The sequence below is a fragment of the Odocoileus virginianus genome, chromosome 16, assembly GCF_023699985.2.
Source record: "Odocoileus virginianus isolate 20LAN1187 ecotype Illinois chromosome 16, Ovbor_1.2, whole genome shotgun sequence".
Lineage (NCBI taxonomy): Eukaryota > Metazoa > Chordata > Mammalia > Artiodactyla > Cervidae > Odocoileus > Odocoileus virginianus.
Window position 1 is genome coordinate 53,244,270 of NC_069689.1, and position 17,563 is coordinate 53,261,832.

General features: G+C 43.4%; 1 protein-coding gene across 7 annotated transcripts in view; it reads left to right on the forward strand.

Moving 5' to 3' along the window:
• Positions 1 to 17,563, forward strand: part of AKAP13 (A-kinase anchoring protein 13) — a 314,021-nt gene that overhangs the window by 106,995 nt on the left and 189,463 nt on the right. For all 7 annotated transcript variants that reach the window (XM_070478204.1, XM_070478206.1, XM_070478207.1 and 4 more), the window contains exon 3: positions 8,671 to 8,818. In XM_070478204.1, coding sequence (XP_070334305.1) covers positions 8,671 to 8,818 — 148 coding nt within the window. The remainder of the gene's footprint in view (positions 1 to 8,670; positions 8,819 to 17,563) is intronic.

Below are 17,563 nucleotides of genomic sequence, written 5' to 3' on the forward strand. Positions count from 1 at the left end.
AGCCACATGCCTTTCTCACATTTATTTCTTTTTAGGTCATCTTGGTGCCAGAGTAGTTTAAGTACCTTTTGCTTCCTTGCACTGTGTTTTTGTAATATTTTCCTAGACTGGTTTTCTTGCCTCTGTTCTCTTTTTCCTTCTTAGAATACTTCTGAGAGATAAACCTTCCCAGAACATTCACTACATCCAATTTTCTCCCAAAACATACCACTCAAAGCTGTTTTTTCTTTCTTTTTCTTGCCTACATTCAGGTTCAAATATGAATGTTTTGGCTTGTCATTAATATTCTGTGTAAACTGCTACCTGCTCCGTTCGTTTATTCATGTAGTTACTGAGAAGCTTCTTGTTGCTACAAAGACACTGTGTGCAGTGCCCCCTGAGACACAGTTCTTGCTTTCCATAAACTTTAGATGTTGATGAGACACACGTACAACATAGTGGGCTGTGTGTGTGCATGCACAGTCACGTCATGTCTGACTGTGTGACCCCATGGACTGCAGCCCGCCAGGCGCCCTGTCCATGGGATTGCCCAGGCAAGAATACTGGAGTCGTTGCCATACCCTCCTCCAGGGGATCTTCCCGACCCAGGGGTCAAACTTGCATCTCCTGCAGCACCTGCGCTGCCCGTGGAGTCTTGCTGCTGAGGCTCCGGGGAAGCCCTCGTGTGCTGAGTGTACATTTACACGCACTCTTCGGCTTTGTCACACAGCCTTGGGGCCAGGCAGCCGGTGTGCCTGAGTTTGAGTTTACCCTCAGTTTCAGCTTGTCTCCTGCCTGAACTCTCCCACGTCACCTCCGGATCCTCCGTCTCCCTTGTTTTCAGCACCCTTTTCCCTCTACCTGCAGACCTTCGGGTGTCTGTTGCTTGCTCTTGAACGTGTGTTTCTTCTGAGAATTACCTCTTTGCGTTTCTCTCCTTTCTGTTTCCTGCACTAACCTTGGTGTCAGAATTGTGGAAGGAATAGAGACTTTGGAATCCTACTTGGATTTGAATCCCAGCTTTAGCCTTTTCCAGATGTGTTCTTAAACGTTAACGTCCTCTGGGCTGCTCTTCTCATCTCCAAGAAGGGTAAAGAAATTTGCTTTGCAAATACTTGGTTGAGTTTGCAAAGCAGCTGGTCCTGCCTCTGACCTGCAGGGGGCGCTCAGAAAATGGTTGTGGTGAGCCCGCGTCCCTTTCTCCTGTCACCAGGCTCCTGTGTATTTATTGTTTGTAGAAAACTAATTTAGTGATTAAAATGGTTGCTGTGGTGTGTTAGTTATTTGTCCTCTCTTGTTGGGTGAGAGGCATTTGTGCATGGGGAGGGGGTGCTCCACACTCTCAGCCTGGGCTGGAGCACCAGGGGAACTGTATAAACAGTTTGCTGTCGGCGTAGACCTTTGTCCACATCTGTGTTGACTGAGCTTGCCATATCTCTAGTCTGTGAGTCCTTTAAACCTTTGTGAATTAAACATTTTCCCCTTATCTTTGTTTTTAAAATCTTATGTGTGGAAATAATTTGAAATTCATAAGAAGTTGTTAAAAAAAACAGTCAGGGCAAAGAATACCCCGATGCTAGTCATTCAGGGCAATTAGCACTCGCAAACATTCTGCCCCGTTTGATTTATCTTTCGTACTCTCTAAAAACCTGTACACACACACAGTGTTTCCTTTATTGTCTTGCCTAAGTGCCATATGCAATGGATTTTTACCCCTTACATGCTTCAGTGTGAATTTCCTAAGGCAGGAGCTTTTCTCCTATAAATCACAGTAGAGCTAATTACTGTTTTTAGCAGTCATGTCTCTCTCAGCCTTCGTTATCTGAGACGAGTCCACAAATACAGTACCCCTCTTTTTTTTCTTTTCTTTAAACTTTATATTGGAGTGCAGCTGGTTAGCAGTTCTGTGATAGCCTCTGGTGAACAGTGAAGGACTCAGCAGTCCACGTGCGTGTATCTGTTCTCCCCCAAGCTGCCCTCGCGTCCAGGCTGCCGCGTAACATGACAGCCTGGGGAGACACTTTGAAGACAAGGTAAATAGCTTGTTCCTCATCAGAATTTTCCCCTGACTTGAGGACTCACTGAAAGTTTTTGCCAGACTCAATCTCTCCCATTATGATGGCAAAATGATAGTACTTTCATTAGTTTGACATTCTTCCCACTGTGACCATCAGCCTTCCTCATTCCCATATATGAAGGCGCTCACCTTTCTCCTCTTTATTTGTCTATTGTTGGTATAGAGTCATGGCTTCCTTCCTTTTTTGTTTTTTATTGTTTATAATTCATTACTGTTCTTCATTGACAGTTTGGTCTAATATTGTCCCAGATTTGGCCAGAGGAAGCCATGTCAACGTGCATCATGTCAGCATGTTCCTGTCCTTTTATGGGGGAGGGAGGAGGACGTTTCCTTACTTTCTGTCAAAGCTAAATGTTCCAAGCTCATCTTGACATACTCTTGACTTAGACCTGGAAACAGCCATCTTCCAGCAGCCTTGGTTCCTTTTAGTAGAGAATGGTATTAGTGACCAAGGTTAGTGCAAGATGTTAAAAAAAATTTTTAAAGCCTCAGAAATGGAACTTAATTTTGCACATTTTAACTTTGAATATCTGGCCATATAAATTATTTGAAAAATTGTTTCTTGAAAACTTTATTTTAAAATGATTTCAAGTTTACAGTAAAGGTTTAAGAATAGTACAAAGAAATCCCGTATGCTTTAAACCCAGCTTCACCAACTGTTAACATTCTGCCTCATTTGCTTAATCATTCTCCCCCCCCCCCCCAATCATTTGAGAGTAACCTATAGCCATACTCCTTTACCCCAGATACTTCACTGTGTGTGTTAAGAACAGGGATCATATAAATCACGGCACAGTTATCAAAATCAGGAAAATTCTAACACTGGTACAGTGTTAGATATACCAATGTTAATGTTAAATGACGTATAGTAAACCTCATTTAAATCTGGACACATGTCCCATTAATGTCCTTAATAGCAAAGCAGTTTGTTGTTCAGGATCCAGCCTAGGACCATGCACCGCATTTAGTTGGAAAGTCTTTTCAGTCTTCTTAATCTGAGTCTTTCATTAGTGACATTTTTGAAAGGTTCAGATCAACTTTTTTTTTTTTTTTTAATAGAAAGCCTCTCAGTCTGATTGTGTGTGATGTTTTCTTCTGACTCAGTCGAGGGCATGCATTGTTTAATAGGAGCACTGCGATGCTGTGTCCTCAGCGGGTAGGATCAGGAGACAGGCGATGTTAGTTCATTTCATGGTTTTGTGCCACTTATTCAGGTGGCAAAAGAACTACAACAGGATGTTTTGAGGGTTTGTTACATCTCTTTAATATTTACATAATTATAAATTTAAATCATTTACTTTTTTTTTTTGCATTTCATCTGGCATTTAATTACATGTCTGTTTTTTTGTTTGTTTTTTAATTTTTACAGTGTTGTCTTGGTTTCCGAGGTACAGCAAGGAGAATCAGCCATAATGATGCACATATCCCCTCCCTCTGAGCCTCCTCCCATCCCGCCCCTCTGGGTCATCACAGCGCCGGGATGGGCTCCTAGTGTTACTCGGCAGCTTCTCACATCTACCCATTTTATACGTGATAGCCTATATGTGTTGATACTACTTTCTCCATTCAGGAAAGCAAAGATCATATACTTTTAATAGTGGCCGTGTCTAGCAGCTGGCTTGTGGGATTCCTGAAGACGTGATGTGCCCTCACAGGCCTGTACAGGCCAGCTCCAGCACACGTTCCACGTCAGTTATCTTGCTGCTGAAGGGGCCCACCTTTCGGAACCTTGTGACTGACACTGTCTTGCTGTCTTTGAGATCAGCGCCGTCCTTTCTTTTAGTGTTCCTCCCACAGGAACCCAGCACCTTGCCTGCTTCCAGGGCCTTGTCTGTCCCCACGCCGAGGGTCGCTCCTTCCCATGCCTCAGATGCTCTTCTCTGCCCCATCCAGTTTGTCCCCGTCACGGTACTGTCCCCAGTTAAAGGCAGTTACCACCTCCAGTTAAAGGCAGGTCCCAGACACGACTGGTATCTTGGGGCAAGGAGAGACTCTCAGCAAGATGGTAGGCCTAATGCAGAGAGAGAATCCTTGATCTAGAAAAGAAGATTTATTCTTAGGACTCCAGGATAGAAATCTAAGTGGAAAATAAATTTTTTTTCCTGATTATTAGTAGGTACATAAAGATGATTTTAGTTCTATTCATAGTTTATCTACAATGTAAATGAGTTAAAGATGGGGAACGGAGACCATAGCTACCGTTTAAAGCTATGTAAGTGATTATCCATGTCATTTAGAATTACAATGCATTTATCTATCGGGGATCACCTGTGAGTTACAAAATGAGGCCTGGTGTAGATGGCACTTTCCATTAGTTCTTGTGTCATTTGTCAGCAAAACTAGTTAGGACCCTGGAGAAATGGTCAGGTTCAAGGATACATTTCTCATGAAAGAAAAAACATGGGATATTTTTGTAATAATACGCCATGGTTTTTGAGTTCAGATTACTAGAGAAATGCAGATATAGATGCGTTCTCTTCTTGGGATTGGGTCAAACTAAAATTTTCATCAAGAATGTCTTGGAAGTTTTCCTTGTTAATAAGTTATCTGTTATAGGTAAAAACACAACAGACGTGTTAACTGGTTAGCAGCCTGGATTGGTTGACCTGTCTGTTCCTCGGGGCCGGCCTGTCCTTCCCCTGAGCAGCAAGATCCATCACCAGGTTATCTCTTGGGGAAGGTGTGATCAAAACGACCACCTCAACTGAGCTTCTTACTTAGACCTGTTTTCCATTTTTATTTTTTAATCGCCTATTCTAAGGCCATCTCGAATAGTTCTAAGTGTCTGGTTACTACTGCAGTAAAACAGGAGTCATGTGGCTGAAATGCGGAGTCCAAATGTTTATTGTTTGCTCCTAGCAACTTTATCAGAGTGCTGAGAATATTCCTTCATGGAGAACAGATGCTTTAATTCCAGATGCCTTCAGAACCTAAACTTCAAGTGAGTTTGAGGTGAATTAGGCTTCTGTGTTCACTTCTATTTAATATTGTGGGTAGCTGACTCAGTGTTAAAAAAAAAAAATAGAGCTATGGAAGCAATTTAAAACTTACTTTTGTCTTGGGAATGAAAAAAGAGGTTGATCCTGAAAGCTTTGTTAAAAGGAATTTCAACTGCTTATTAGCCATCCCTTCTGGCCGCAGTTAAGAGAAGGCCCCAGGTGTCGCTAGTGTCTTGGGCACAGAAAGTTGCATGGCAAGATGTTGGGGCTTTTGTGGAGAGGACCTTTTTGATTTTGAAAAAAGATGTATTCCTTGAATTTCAGGTTAGATATCTAAGTGAAAAACATACTTTTTTCCCCCTGCAAAAGTCCACATTGTAAATAGTTGAGGCTTGCAGACTCTGTGATCTCTTTTGCAATAACTCAGCTTTTCAGTGGGCTTCCTTGCTAGCTCAGACGGTAAAAAAGCTGCCTGCTAATGCAGGAGATGCAGGTAGGAGACTCGGGTTCAATCCTTGGGTCATGAAGATTCCCTGGAGTAGGAAATGACAACCCACTCCAGTATTCTTGCCTGGGAATCCCAGAGACAGGAGCTTGGCGGGCTACAGTCCACAGAGTTGCAAAGAGTCAGATACAACTTAAGTGACAGAGCAAAGTCAACTCTTTGATGGCCCATTGTATTGTGAAAGTAGCCACAGACACTGTAAACAAATGACATGACTGTGTTTCAATAAAATTTTATTTATGGATACCGAAGTCTGAATGTCATAGCATTTTCCCGTGTCAATGTGCGTGAGCCACGCACAAACCAGCGGAGGCCTGGGCCTGGCCCGTGGCTCTTACTTGCCAACCTGTGCTCCAAGAAGGACACTTCAGCACTTTGAGTAGCATTTTTTTTTTTCCAGTTTATAGTGATTTCAATACCTTGAAAAATTGATTCTTCTTTGTATGCTGCAGACATTTTAACTGGTTGTAGTTTTATCATGCCAAAGGGTAGTTTACCAGCCTCAATTTTTCAAAAATGTTTCCAAAATAGGGGCTTATGAGTCCTAAGTGTGTGTGTGTGTGTGTGTGTTTAAATGCTAAGTCATGTCCGACTCTTTTGCAACACCATGGACTGTAGCCCACCAGGCTCCTCTGTCCATGGGAATTCCTAGGGAAGAATACTGGAGTGGGTTGCCATTTACTTTTCCATATATATACATACGTGTGTGTGTGTGTGTGTGTGTGTGTTTGTATATATGTATATATATTTCCCTTCCCCGGTGGCTCAGCAGTAAAGAATCTGCCTCCAGTGCAGGAGACACGGGTTCGATCCCTGGGTTGGGGAGATCCCCTGGAAGAAGGCATGGCTACCCACTCCAGCATTCTTGCCTGGAGAATCCTGTGGACTGAGGAGCCTGATGGGCTGTAGTCCATGGGGTCACAAAGAGTTGGATGCAACTGAAGCAACTTGGCACTCACGCGCGCGCGTGTGTGTGTACACACACACATAAATATATATACATACACACACACACATTTATTTATTCTTTTCAACCACTTAAAAATGTAAAGCCTTTCCCAGCTTGTGAGTCGCACACAAACGAGAGTGCCGGACTTGACCCGTGGCTCATACTTTGCCAGCCTGTGCTCTAAAAAAGGAAACTTTAGAACTTTGAGTAATTTTTTTTTCAGGTTATAGTGATATTTCAATACCTTGAAAAATTGATTCTTCTCTGTATGCTGCAGACATTTTTCTGGTTGTAGTTTATTGTGCCAAAGGATAGTAAACATTTTACCAGCTTAAACTTTTCAAAAACATTTCCAAAATAGGGACTTACAAGTTCTAAAGTTTAAATAGTGTCTGAAGTCAGTGGTAATGCTGTTGTACTGACCGTGCTATTCCTGTGTTAGGGTGCTTGGGAACTTTCCAGTTCATCAGTCTTGGTAGGTTACAGCTTATTTGTAGTTCATTCTGACTTCTTACAGCAGACTGGAACCCATGTTGGACACAGGGCACTGCATAGAACTCTGGGAAAAAATTAGAGAGAGGCACTGGGAACTACTTGGAATTCAGAGCATTCGTATTACTAGCCTTGATCCCAAGTTTGATTTTCAGATGTTTGGTTTTCATTAAGGACTGAAACACTACCTGCTTCTCTGTTCTGTTGCTGGCCATTAAGTTGTGGCCACAGAGTGGCATGGTTCTTTAATTGGCTTTATTACTGCTAATGTAGAAAGGGAAAAAATGCTGTAAGTAATGAGAATTCTCCCCTATTTAATGGTAAAATGGCCTTTCTCTTAATTAGATTTTCCATAGCACATCATTAAAGATGTACACAACCTAAGCCTCAGTGCTTTAAAGTCCTTTGTTTATGGTTACCACATAAATTATATAATGTTTTGGAGAATGGTAATTAGGACTCTGTTTCATAGAATAAATTTAATTTAGCCACTGATCTCAGTTAAAAAAAGATTAATCTATAAAAATTGCTGGAAGAGGGAATTCTCTGGTGGTCCAGTGGTTTGGGACTCAGCTTCCACTGCAGAGGGCTGTGCGTTCAGTTCCTGGTTGGGAAACTTAAGATCCCGCATGTTGTGTGGTGTAGCCAAAAAAAAGTTGTTAGAAGATGATTGAAAATGATAGTTACAGCCCCGTGAACTGCCCACCAGGCTCCTCTGTCCATGGGATTCTCCAGGCAAGAATACTGGAGTGGGTAGTTCTTCCCTTCTCCAGGGGATCTTCCCGACCCAGGGATCAACCCCAATTCTCCTGCATTGCAGGCAAATTCTTTACCAGGAAGAAGATAATCAGCAAGTGAAGGATGAAGATGTCTTAACTTATAAATAGTTGCAGAGTCACAGGCAGAGTTACTAGGATTAGATTTATGGCTTGATGGAGGAGTGGGATAAAGAAGAACAGCAATTCCAGATGGTCTGGAAACACACATTGTTGGAAAAGCAACCCTCCCATCCTCACAGGTTGAGAGTCTTATCCTAGGCTGAGTGGTGAATGTGTTTCAAGAGTTCTCACATGTTAGCTGTAAGAAGAGAAGGTATTATCTCCATTTATACAGTCAAGAAAACTGAGATTTAGAGGATTTAAGTAAAATCTTTTTAGATGGAGTTTAAACCCAGATTGATCTTGAGCCCAAGTCCTTTGCACTCTACTGCTTGCAGGCCAGCTCTTTAGAGGCACTCCGTATTTACTGGAGAACGGGTGGACTTGGCAGTGACTCGTGGGATGTAGAGTTTAGAGAGTTATTGCGGCAAACAGAACACAGAGGTTAAAGGGCATTCGAAGTATAAGGATGTAGCTGTTTAATATACTTCCTCCATCCTCTCTGCCTTATTTTTAGATTTTCCTGGAATTTTTACAGAACTTTTTAAGGGAGCCGTTTTATGTTCTTTTAAAAAATTTTCCAAGTAAATATCCCAATATCTTGTTGGTTTACTTGTTTTTCTCATCACCTCCACTAAAATGTAAGCTGAAGAAGACAGATTGTTTCATATCCTCAATGCCTAGACCACTTCCCAGCACATTAAGGGCTCAGTCAGTATTTGTATAAACTTGCTAGAATGGGTGCAGTTTGTGTGATACATTGATTTCCCTTTCAGTTTGATGTTTTGTAAAAAAATCAGCTCCCCAGGAGAACCTTACTAATGCAAACCTGCTCTCTCCGCCTTTCCTAGGGCGACTGTGTTGTTACTGTACTGCTCGCGGAAGAGGACAAAGTTGAAGATGATGTAGTTTTTTACTTGGTGTTTTCGGGTTCCACCCTCCACCACTGTACAAGTACTCGGAAGGTCAGTTCTAATACGCTGGAGACCATTGCTCCTGGTAAGTATTTGAACACAATCTTCACCCGCCTTTATTTATTCTGTGTTCTAGCACAGAGTGATAGGAAGAACAAATCAGGGTGATGAAACTGCAGTTGCATTTTTGTTTTAAATGTACTTCATTTTGTTTATTTCTTGCTTGTTGCACAAAATCTGAGCCTGACTAAAAATAATTGAAATAGAATGGTGTCATAAATTAGAAGACAGTCGTTAAGATCAACAAAAATTTTAATTTATTGGAATGTTGAGCAAAGTAAAATACATTTAAAAGATAAAAATTCATGTGGTCACTGTGTGTGGCTACAATTTTGATTCTGACTTTCATTGTGGCAAAAGCAAAGGTAAAAAATGCAATTGCTAATACATTCCTTCGTATCTGTGAGGGGAAGAATGTAAAAACCAAAGTTCCCCCAAATGAACAGATTATCGTTCACGGTGAAATGAATACTTAATCACTGTTGCATTTATCCGTTTAATGGAATTAAAAGGAAACTGTGTACTTGTTAAAAATCCTTTGCAAAGTCATTATATCATTGCTAATTCCACCAGAAACGGCTTTTGACCGATTCCAGGCATCTAAAGGTATACTGATTTGTGTTTGGAAATGAACTTATTCTGTCTTTCCTCAACCTTGCTTCAAAGTTAATAATCGGTTAAATTTCATCTGAGTACAAAAGAGGGGACATTTAGGGGGAACCCATAAAAAGTGTTGACAATTGAACCATTTGCTTTCAGAGAACAAAATGGATTCCGTTCTTCCTGGAACTTTTCTTGTCTTCAGTGTTTTTATGTAACATTGATTCCACTTTTCGTTGAAATAGATCATGTTAAAAAACCGCCAGTTTTTGGTTGCTGCTATGCCGTTTTACATAAACTGACTTCACTTCTGATGCCTGCCAGGTCCCAGAAGTTATACCATGCTCACAAGCTGAGATTCTGACAGTTAAAAGCGGTATTTATCCTCCTCCTTGACAAAAGTGACTTTGAAAATACAGAATTTAAAGGTTTTGGCAATTCCGATGTATATTCTCCCTCAAACTTTTAGGGTTGGGAGAGTGAGGAAGTTCAGGAGAGGCACTGATTGTTTTTTCTTTCCCCTAAAGAGTGTTACGCATCCTCCTTTGTAACTTAGAGCCCCAGTCGTCTTGTTCCTGTGATGGATGTCATGTCAGAGGGTCTCATCTGGAGCTTGCAGTCTGCTGAGCGGGAGCTATCCAGGGTTGCCCCTGCTGGACACATCTTCTGTGTGCGTGGCAGTGAGCAACAGCCCCTCAGCTGGGTATTAGAGACTCAGTCAGTGCCTGACTGCACTCTTATTAGGAAAGCAATGAGGATAACTTTTATAAACTTACTTTTCCTCCTGATTTAGAAGTACCATATCAGTTTGTGTGTTTGTGGATGTGTAGATGTATAGATATGTGTGTGTGTATAGGTAGGTAAGATAGCAAGAAAGCCTGCAAGCAGATACCAGGAGAATGGGTTTCCCTGGTGGCTCAGATGGTAAAGAATACACCTGCAGTGCAAGAGACCCAGGTTCGATCCCTGGTTGGGGAAGATCCCCTGGAGAAGAGAATGGCAACCCACTCCAGTTTTCTTGCCTGGAGAATCCCCATGGACAGAGGAGCCTGGTGGGCTACAGTCCATTGGGTCGCAAAGAGTCGGACACGACCGAGCGACTCACCCAGAGGAAGGACAGCTGTTAGGACGTAGCCCTGTGTCCTCGATGCCGCCCTCAGCCACAGCAGGGTCCAGCCTCTTGGGGGAGAGGGCTGTGCCTGGCGGCCCTGATACCTTCAGTGTGAAGGTACTAAGTTAGTGTGGGCTGCAAGCAGTTACTGCCTTCGGTTCACAGATCCACTGTATCATATGACAGCCAAGCGCTCAAAGTTCTTACCAGATCCTTGTATGCTGTCCCCAGCCTACTTTTTCGACTTCAGTTTCCATTCCCCCCCTTGCCTCTGGGCTGCCACCTCTGTAATAAGTCTCAGGACCCCTTCTTTCCCAGCCCCACACATCACTGGGTGTCCTTTTGTACCAGTCTCGTTCTGCTGGCTCCGGCCCGCCAGAATGGACATTGTCTTCTGCCCTTTCTCCCTAATTTGATCCGAATCCTCGGTACCTTCCTGACCCCTTGCTTGGAGTTTGGAATCCCAGTGCCTGGCCTTTCCTAGTTTGCCTCTCAGCAGCTTTCCTCCCCTCAAATTGTGATCTTACCTAGTGCCATCTTCTCTCAACTTGTCCCCTCTGCTCCCCGCCGGCCTGCATGTTCTGCAGCCCGCCTGATTCAGTCAGGCTGCTGCATGGGGCCCTTAATCCCAGTGGAGCTGACAAAGGGTTCCAGTCCTTGAAGACCCCGTGGTCCGAGCAGGCCGAGTGAAGAGCGAGGCGCCGCCTGAGCCTTGGGTGTCTGTGCAGGGGTCCCCGGGAGCCTCCCTCCTTGGCGGAGAGGACCCCTGTTAGCTACTGAAGCGGGAAAGACTTGAGGGGATCTCACCGCTCTGGTCATCGGCGTGTGGTTTTTCCTCTTCTCTTGTCTTTTTCAGCTGCTGTTGTCCAGACTGGCTCAGCAACTGTTGTGGAGGAGTGGTGAGACACAGGCAGATTTGGGGGTTCATAGGCTAATTTTGAATTTCTTGTTTATATTACAGAGTTAATATTTTCGTGAAGAAGTAAACGGCCTTAAATCTGCCTTGGGGGATTTCTTTGACTTGTTTCTTATTTTCCTTGAGGTCGTACGCAGATAATCACCTTCTCAGTGAGGCCTTTCCTGTCCACTTTATAAAAGTTTACCTTCTCCTTTATGTATTTTAAAAACCTGCCTCCTCTATACACCCCCCGGCCCCTTTTGATGCTTTACTTTTCTCCACTGTACTGATCAACTTCCCACTCGTTGACACGTTTGATTTATTTTCTGCTCGCCTCTGCTGGAGCGTCAGCTTCACCAGGGCGTGGGTTCGTGTCTGTCATGTTCTCTGGTGCCACTTGATGGGACCAGTTGATGGGACCAGGTTTTTACCATGTTGAAACTCATCCTGGTTCTCAGAGACTGCCCTGCACACACACAATGCCCCCCACCCCTTTCTTTTGCAAACTGTCAGAGGACTGTCTGGCTTCTTGAGTTGCTTTCTTGTCTGGGGGCAGGAGCCTGTGTTTTCTGTCCAGAGCTGCATCTGATGCTTTCTGTGTGTCCTGTTGATGGCCTCAGATTTTGTGCGGAGCGCAGCGTCAGATTACTCGCGATCCCTCGTGGCAAGTCCGCACCTGCCTGGTGCGTCCTGGTTAGAGGGGAACGCGCATGGTCTGGTCTGTCCGCTGCAGCTGCTGTTGGGGCGTCCCCCCCGCACCCCGCCATGTGGGGCTCACTCCTCGGGTCCTCGTCGTCTGCCTGACCATGGAAGAACAAGAGCTTTGTGTCTGCAAACGTCAGGTTTCACCCAGATCGCTGGCTCTGATTTTTCTTGGAGTTCTCCATATGTTTCTCTGCCACTGTTGTGTAATATTTTAGTTTTCACGAAAACGAGATGATTGATTGACCTTCCTAAGACAGCTATTCCTTGATGTTCATTCATCTGTGACCTTTTATGATTTTGATGGATAAAGAGATGAGACATTTCTTGATAGTCCCTGAAAAAAATCTCTTTGACTCCAGATATTGAGATTACAGTCCATTGCCTCCCCCCCAACACTTTTTCATATTTTCTCACTTTTTGACTTTTCTGATGATAAACTTAACAATGAATTGTATATGTATGTTTAGTTATAAAGAAATTGTAAAGCCATTTTCTTGCCTTATCATCATAGACAGGCTGTAGACATGATACAGTCCCCCCTTTTTAAAAAATGCAATTATGTTAAGAGTAGCAACATCTTGGGACAGTTAACTGGAGCCTTAGAGACTTTATCTGCCTTTAAATTGTTTGACTGTTTTAAAGTGTATGTGTAATTTTTAACATATATAGTAATTTTTAAGAAAAACATATGAAGACTTTGGAAATACTGTCCTCTCTTTTGAAAGTAAAGCTGTCTTTGTCCTAATTAACACTAGACAAAAAAAGTTTTATAGTATAAGACTACATTCAAAATACCTATGAAATTGACTAGTTTAAGAATATAATTTGCTATGAAACATATGTCTAAAGACAAAAGGTGTTGCCTTTGTAATAAATAAAAATAAAATACCTCTATTCTTTTGTCTTCATATAAAACAAATCCAACCCCAATCCCATTTTAACAAAACAATGATTCTTCTTGCAGGGTGAGGTCAAGATGTTTTCTTTAAAAGGCTGTAGGATGAGTAAGTAATATAAAGAAATCTGAGTACCCGCTGAAGTTAATTCTGGGGGGATATGAGGTGCTGTCCTATGCTCATTTTTATTAATTAAATGTGAAGGTAGACCAAGCAAACAGGAACTGCAGGATGGAAAATGAGGCAGGGTATTCAGTGGGTGAATCCTTGTGAAAGGCTTTGGTGCAGAATCTCTCATAACATGAAATCCTAGCATCACCCCACATGTCTGTCATTTGCTTTTAGAATTCATAGCAAAGGTTCTTGTTTGACAGGAAAATAGCAAACATTCCTTGACCCAGAATTTGACTCAGCTCTTTGGTATCTTTCCTTTCTTTCTCACTTATCAGGGGAAGATACTATATAAAGCAGATTTGTTATTGAAAGGAAAGAAAAAAGTACATCTGCCATGATCAGAAGTCCTTGGGGGCTTAATTAAAAAATCTTTGCTTACAGCCGAGGTCTCAGCAGGTAGCCTGCAGTGAAAGCACCGTGTCTCTCAGTTCCTGTGAACCAAGGCTCTGTATCTGCCAGTAGACGTCCCGAGGTCTCCAAATAACACTTGAGAAGTTCTAGGCTTTTCCTTGCCCAATCAGAGATGCCCTCGCGCTCTGCCAAAGTAATAGTTACTTTTTCACTGGACGTTTTCTAAGTCTCCCTGTCCTAAGGTACTCCTCCTACAAGGCTATCTCTAGACAGACGTGATTTTATATTTTAAAAGACTTGCATTTCTGTCCCAATGCTAATCAGTATACGTGGCTACCTTTGGGGAGGACCAGGTGGCGGAAGCTGTGTGCTCTCTGGTGTCCAGGTGAAGTGCCTGTGTGGACCCTGCACCATCTCGAGCTGTGGGCGCAGCACTCGGATGGAGTTCACGTGTCCCCGTGGGGCCAGTGTCTGCCCAGCAGGATGAGAGTTGGTTCTCAGGTGGTTTAAAAAAATTGTTTTTAACTCTTTTTCCAAAAAAAAAAAGTATAACTTTGTTTGCATATTTATTCTTGCTGTGCTGGGGCTCTGTTGCTATGAAGACTTCCTCTAGTTGCGGTGAGCGGGGGCTAGTCGCTGTGGAGTGCAGACTCAGTAGTTGGGGCACAAAGGCTTAGTTGCTCTGCGGCATGTGGGGTCTTCCTGGATCAGGGATGGAACCCACATCTTCTGCATCAGCGGGCGGATTCTTTACCGTTGAGCCACCAGGAAAGCACCCACTTCCCCGAGCTCACTCTTCACATATAAAGCCCAGATATAACATACAAATGTACAGTATTAAAATTTCATGGGGTGGGGATGTTGTCAGACAGAGAGAAATGTTTAGAAAAGCTGCTTGGGAGATGTCAGTGACTAGAAGATTGGAGTAATAAGCTAGATTATAGTTCATCAGATTTTTAGTGTCAGTCTGGCCCTTTCTTGCCCTAGGTGTACGTGATTCCTGGGCCTGCTGTTTCTCCCCTTCTCCTTAAATGCTTCTCTACACACATACAGAGATCTTTGGCAACTATATGCAAATCTGCACATCTACCATTCGACCACTGAAAACTAACAGTAGGTACATACTTCAGCAGATAGTCCTCACTCCTGTTAGAGTGTCTGAAGACCAAAAATTTCCTTTAACTGTGTAACCAGTCCAGAGCAAAGAAAAAGACACCAAAGTTTCAAATACTTTGCCAGAGTGAAGTAGTAAAGTGTATTATTTTTGTCTTTTTCGCCACTGACTCTTTGTCATAGGAAATGACCCAGTGGTCTGGGCTTGGCTGGCCCAGCAAGCACTCCAGGGTTCCCTTTTGTTGGCGCACAGGCAAAACAAAGTCCCGATTGTTTCATCCTCAAAAGAGAAGGCCCGGATGGGATGTGTGCCACTTTTAGCCTAATAGGAAATGAAGTAATTGTTGGGTCATGCTTAAGCCCTTTTGTTTATCTGTAGCACCATTTTGTTGCCATGGATACAGGTGCTTCGTACAGTGATAAGGAGCCTGTGGAAACGCTCGCTGACCTCAGGAGGACAACACCTCGTGACCTCTGAGCTCAAAAAAAGGGTTAGATGCTTTTAAGAGGACCATGAGCGGTTCAAGTTTTGTTTCCCGCCAGGTGCTCCTGGTTGTATGTTGTTCTTTCTTCATTCTTCCCCCTTTATATTTTCATTTCTCCAATGTCTCAGGGGCAGAATTTAGCTCAGAAGCTGTGCTGGGCTTATGTGGAAGCTCTTGGTACAGTAAGAGAGATCTGTTTGCCTTGAGTCACCTGAATTAGGAGCATTTTAAGGAGAGTGAAAAAGCTGGCTTAAAACTCAACATTCAAAAAATGACCATCATGGCATCTGTTCCCATCACTTCATGGCAAATAGATGGGGAAACAATGGAAACAGTGACAGATTTTATTTTCTCGAGCTCCAAAATCACTGCAGCTTTGAAATGGAAAGATGCTTGCTCCTTGGGAAGAAGAAAAGATATGACCAACCTAGATAGCATGTTAAAAAGCAGAGGCATTACTTTGCTGACAAAGATCCCTCTAGTCAAAGCTGTAGTTTTTCCAGTAGTCATGTGTGGATGCGAGAGTTGGACTGTAAAGAAAGCTGAGTGCTGAAGAATTGATGCTTTTGAACTGTGGTGTTGGAGAAGACTCTTGAGAGTCCCTTGGACTGCAAGGAGATCAAACCAGTCAATACTAAAGTAAATCAACTCTGAATATTCACTGGAAGGGCTGATGCTGAAGCTGAAGCTCTAATATTTTGGCCCCCTGAGGCGAAGAGTCAACTCACTGGAAAAGACCCTGATGCTGGGAAAGGTTGAGGGCAGGAGGAGAAGGGGACGACCGAGGTTGAGATGGTTGGATGGCATCACTGACTCAACGGACCTGAGTTTGAGCGAACTCCTGGAGATGTGAGAGACAGGGAGGCCTGGCGTGCTGCAGTTCATGGGGCTGCAAAGAGTTGGATACAGCTTAGGGACTGAACAACAACAATAGCTGATAGTGTTAAAGTGACCTTAACTACCGACGGCAGTAGACCCTGTCTCTGTAGGTGCTTGCGTGTATACGGCCGTCTCAAACGTGGTCCTCTCTAACTCTCCCCCTAGTTGTTCGTCTCCTTCCTGACCTCTTAGAATTCACTCAGGAATGGTCGGACCTCTCCCAGCCCATGATTTACTCCATACTTCTGATGTAAAACTTACCGGACCTGATTGTGCATTATATTCAGAAGTCAGTGTATTAAAAAAAAACAACAATGGAATTGAGGTTCAGGCCTTGCTTCTTTAACAGTCTCTCTCTCTCCTTCCCTTCTCTCAATTCTTTGGAGGTCTTTCCCTCAGAAGAGTCTCAGTAGAATTTCCAGTACTTCCCCCCTCTTTGAAAGGACTTGTGATTTTTCTTTCCTCTCTCAGTTACCAGGAACCTGAGTGGAAGGGAAACCGCCACAGGACTAGTCGGAAACCTTGTTACTCTTCTTCATGCTGCAGCTTCTGTTTTCTTGTAAAAAGGAGTTAAATTGTGGTCGTTGTGTCGCATTGGATATGGTTTCCCATCCCATCCCTTCTTTTGCCATGAAGATGTAGACATTGTTAATACCTTGTATTTTGTGTGTGCAAAGGCAGTCCTAAGTTAATGGCCCCTGAAAATAGTTGAGTCTTTAGAGCTAATTTGTGGTAGTAAGATATTTTATGTGGGTAGGTGCAGTGATTTCAGTTTTATTAATGGGTCCTTATTAGTATATAACCTTTGCTTTTGAAAAATGTTTTTTCCCCCATGTATACTTTATCTGCAAGGTCATAGGGATTAAACACCAATTCGGTGAACCGCTTGAGCCTAATAGAAAAGGCAAATGTGAGAGGGGAGCCTTGTCAGCCTTGCAGGGTGGCTTTGCAGATATCGGGGAGGCCCTTGGTTTGTGCTCCCAGCTAACTGAGAGTTTGGTGAAGACTGGGCCAGGAAGGCCTCCGTTCTCCTTACCCTCAGCGCCTATAGTCGTGCGAAGCAGATTCCAGTTATACGGCACATTTTACTTAGCATGATTCAGAGTTTCTCCTTCAGATTGTGAATTCGTGTCTGAAGGGAGAGTGTTGGGCACACAGTTGGATGACTTCCTCTGAATTTCTGTCCCATGGCCTTTTCTGACATTGTGCCTCCTCTGTCCCACGGTTTTGTTTTAGTTCCACATGAATAGAGCAGACCGTAGTGTGCCCACGCACCCACCCACCTTCTAACAGCTAAAGCAGCACAAAGAATTAGGCGTGCTTCTGCTGCTGAGCTCATGCACGCGCGCGCGCACACACACAGACACACACCCTCTTAAACTTTCTCTTTCTGCCCCCTTTGTTGTCCCCACCCTATTAGGCAAGTAAACAGTCCTTTTAGCAGCTTTAGATTTCTGTGCAGATCCATTACTTCTGCACTTTCCGGTTTGGGATTATGTGGGTATTGCTTCGCCGTGGCCTTTGGCTGTGAGAGAGTGTGTGTGCGCGTGTGTGCATG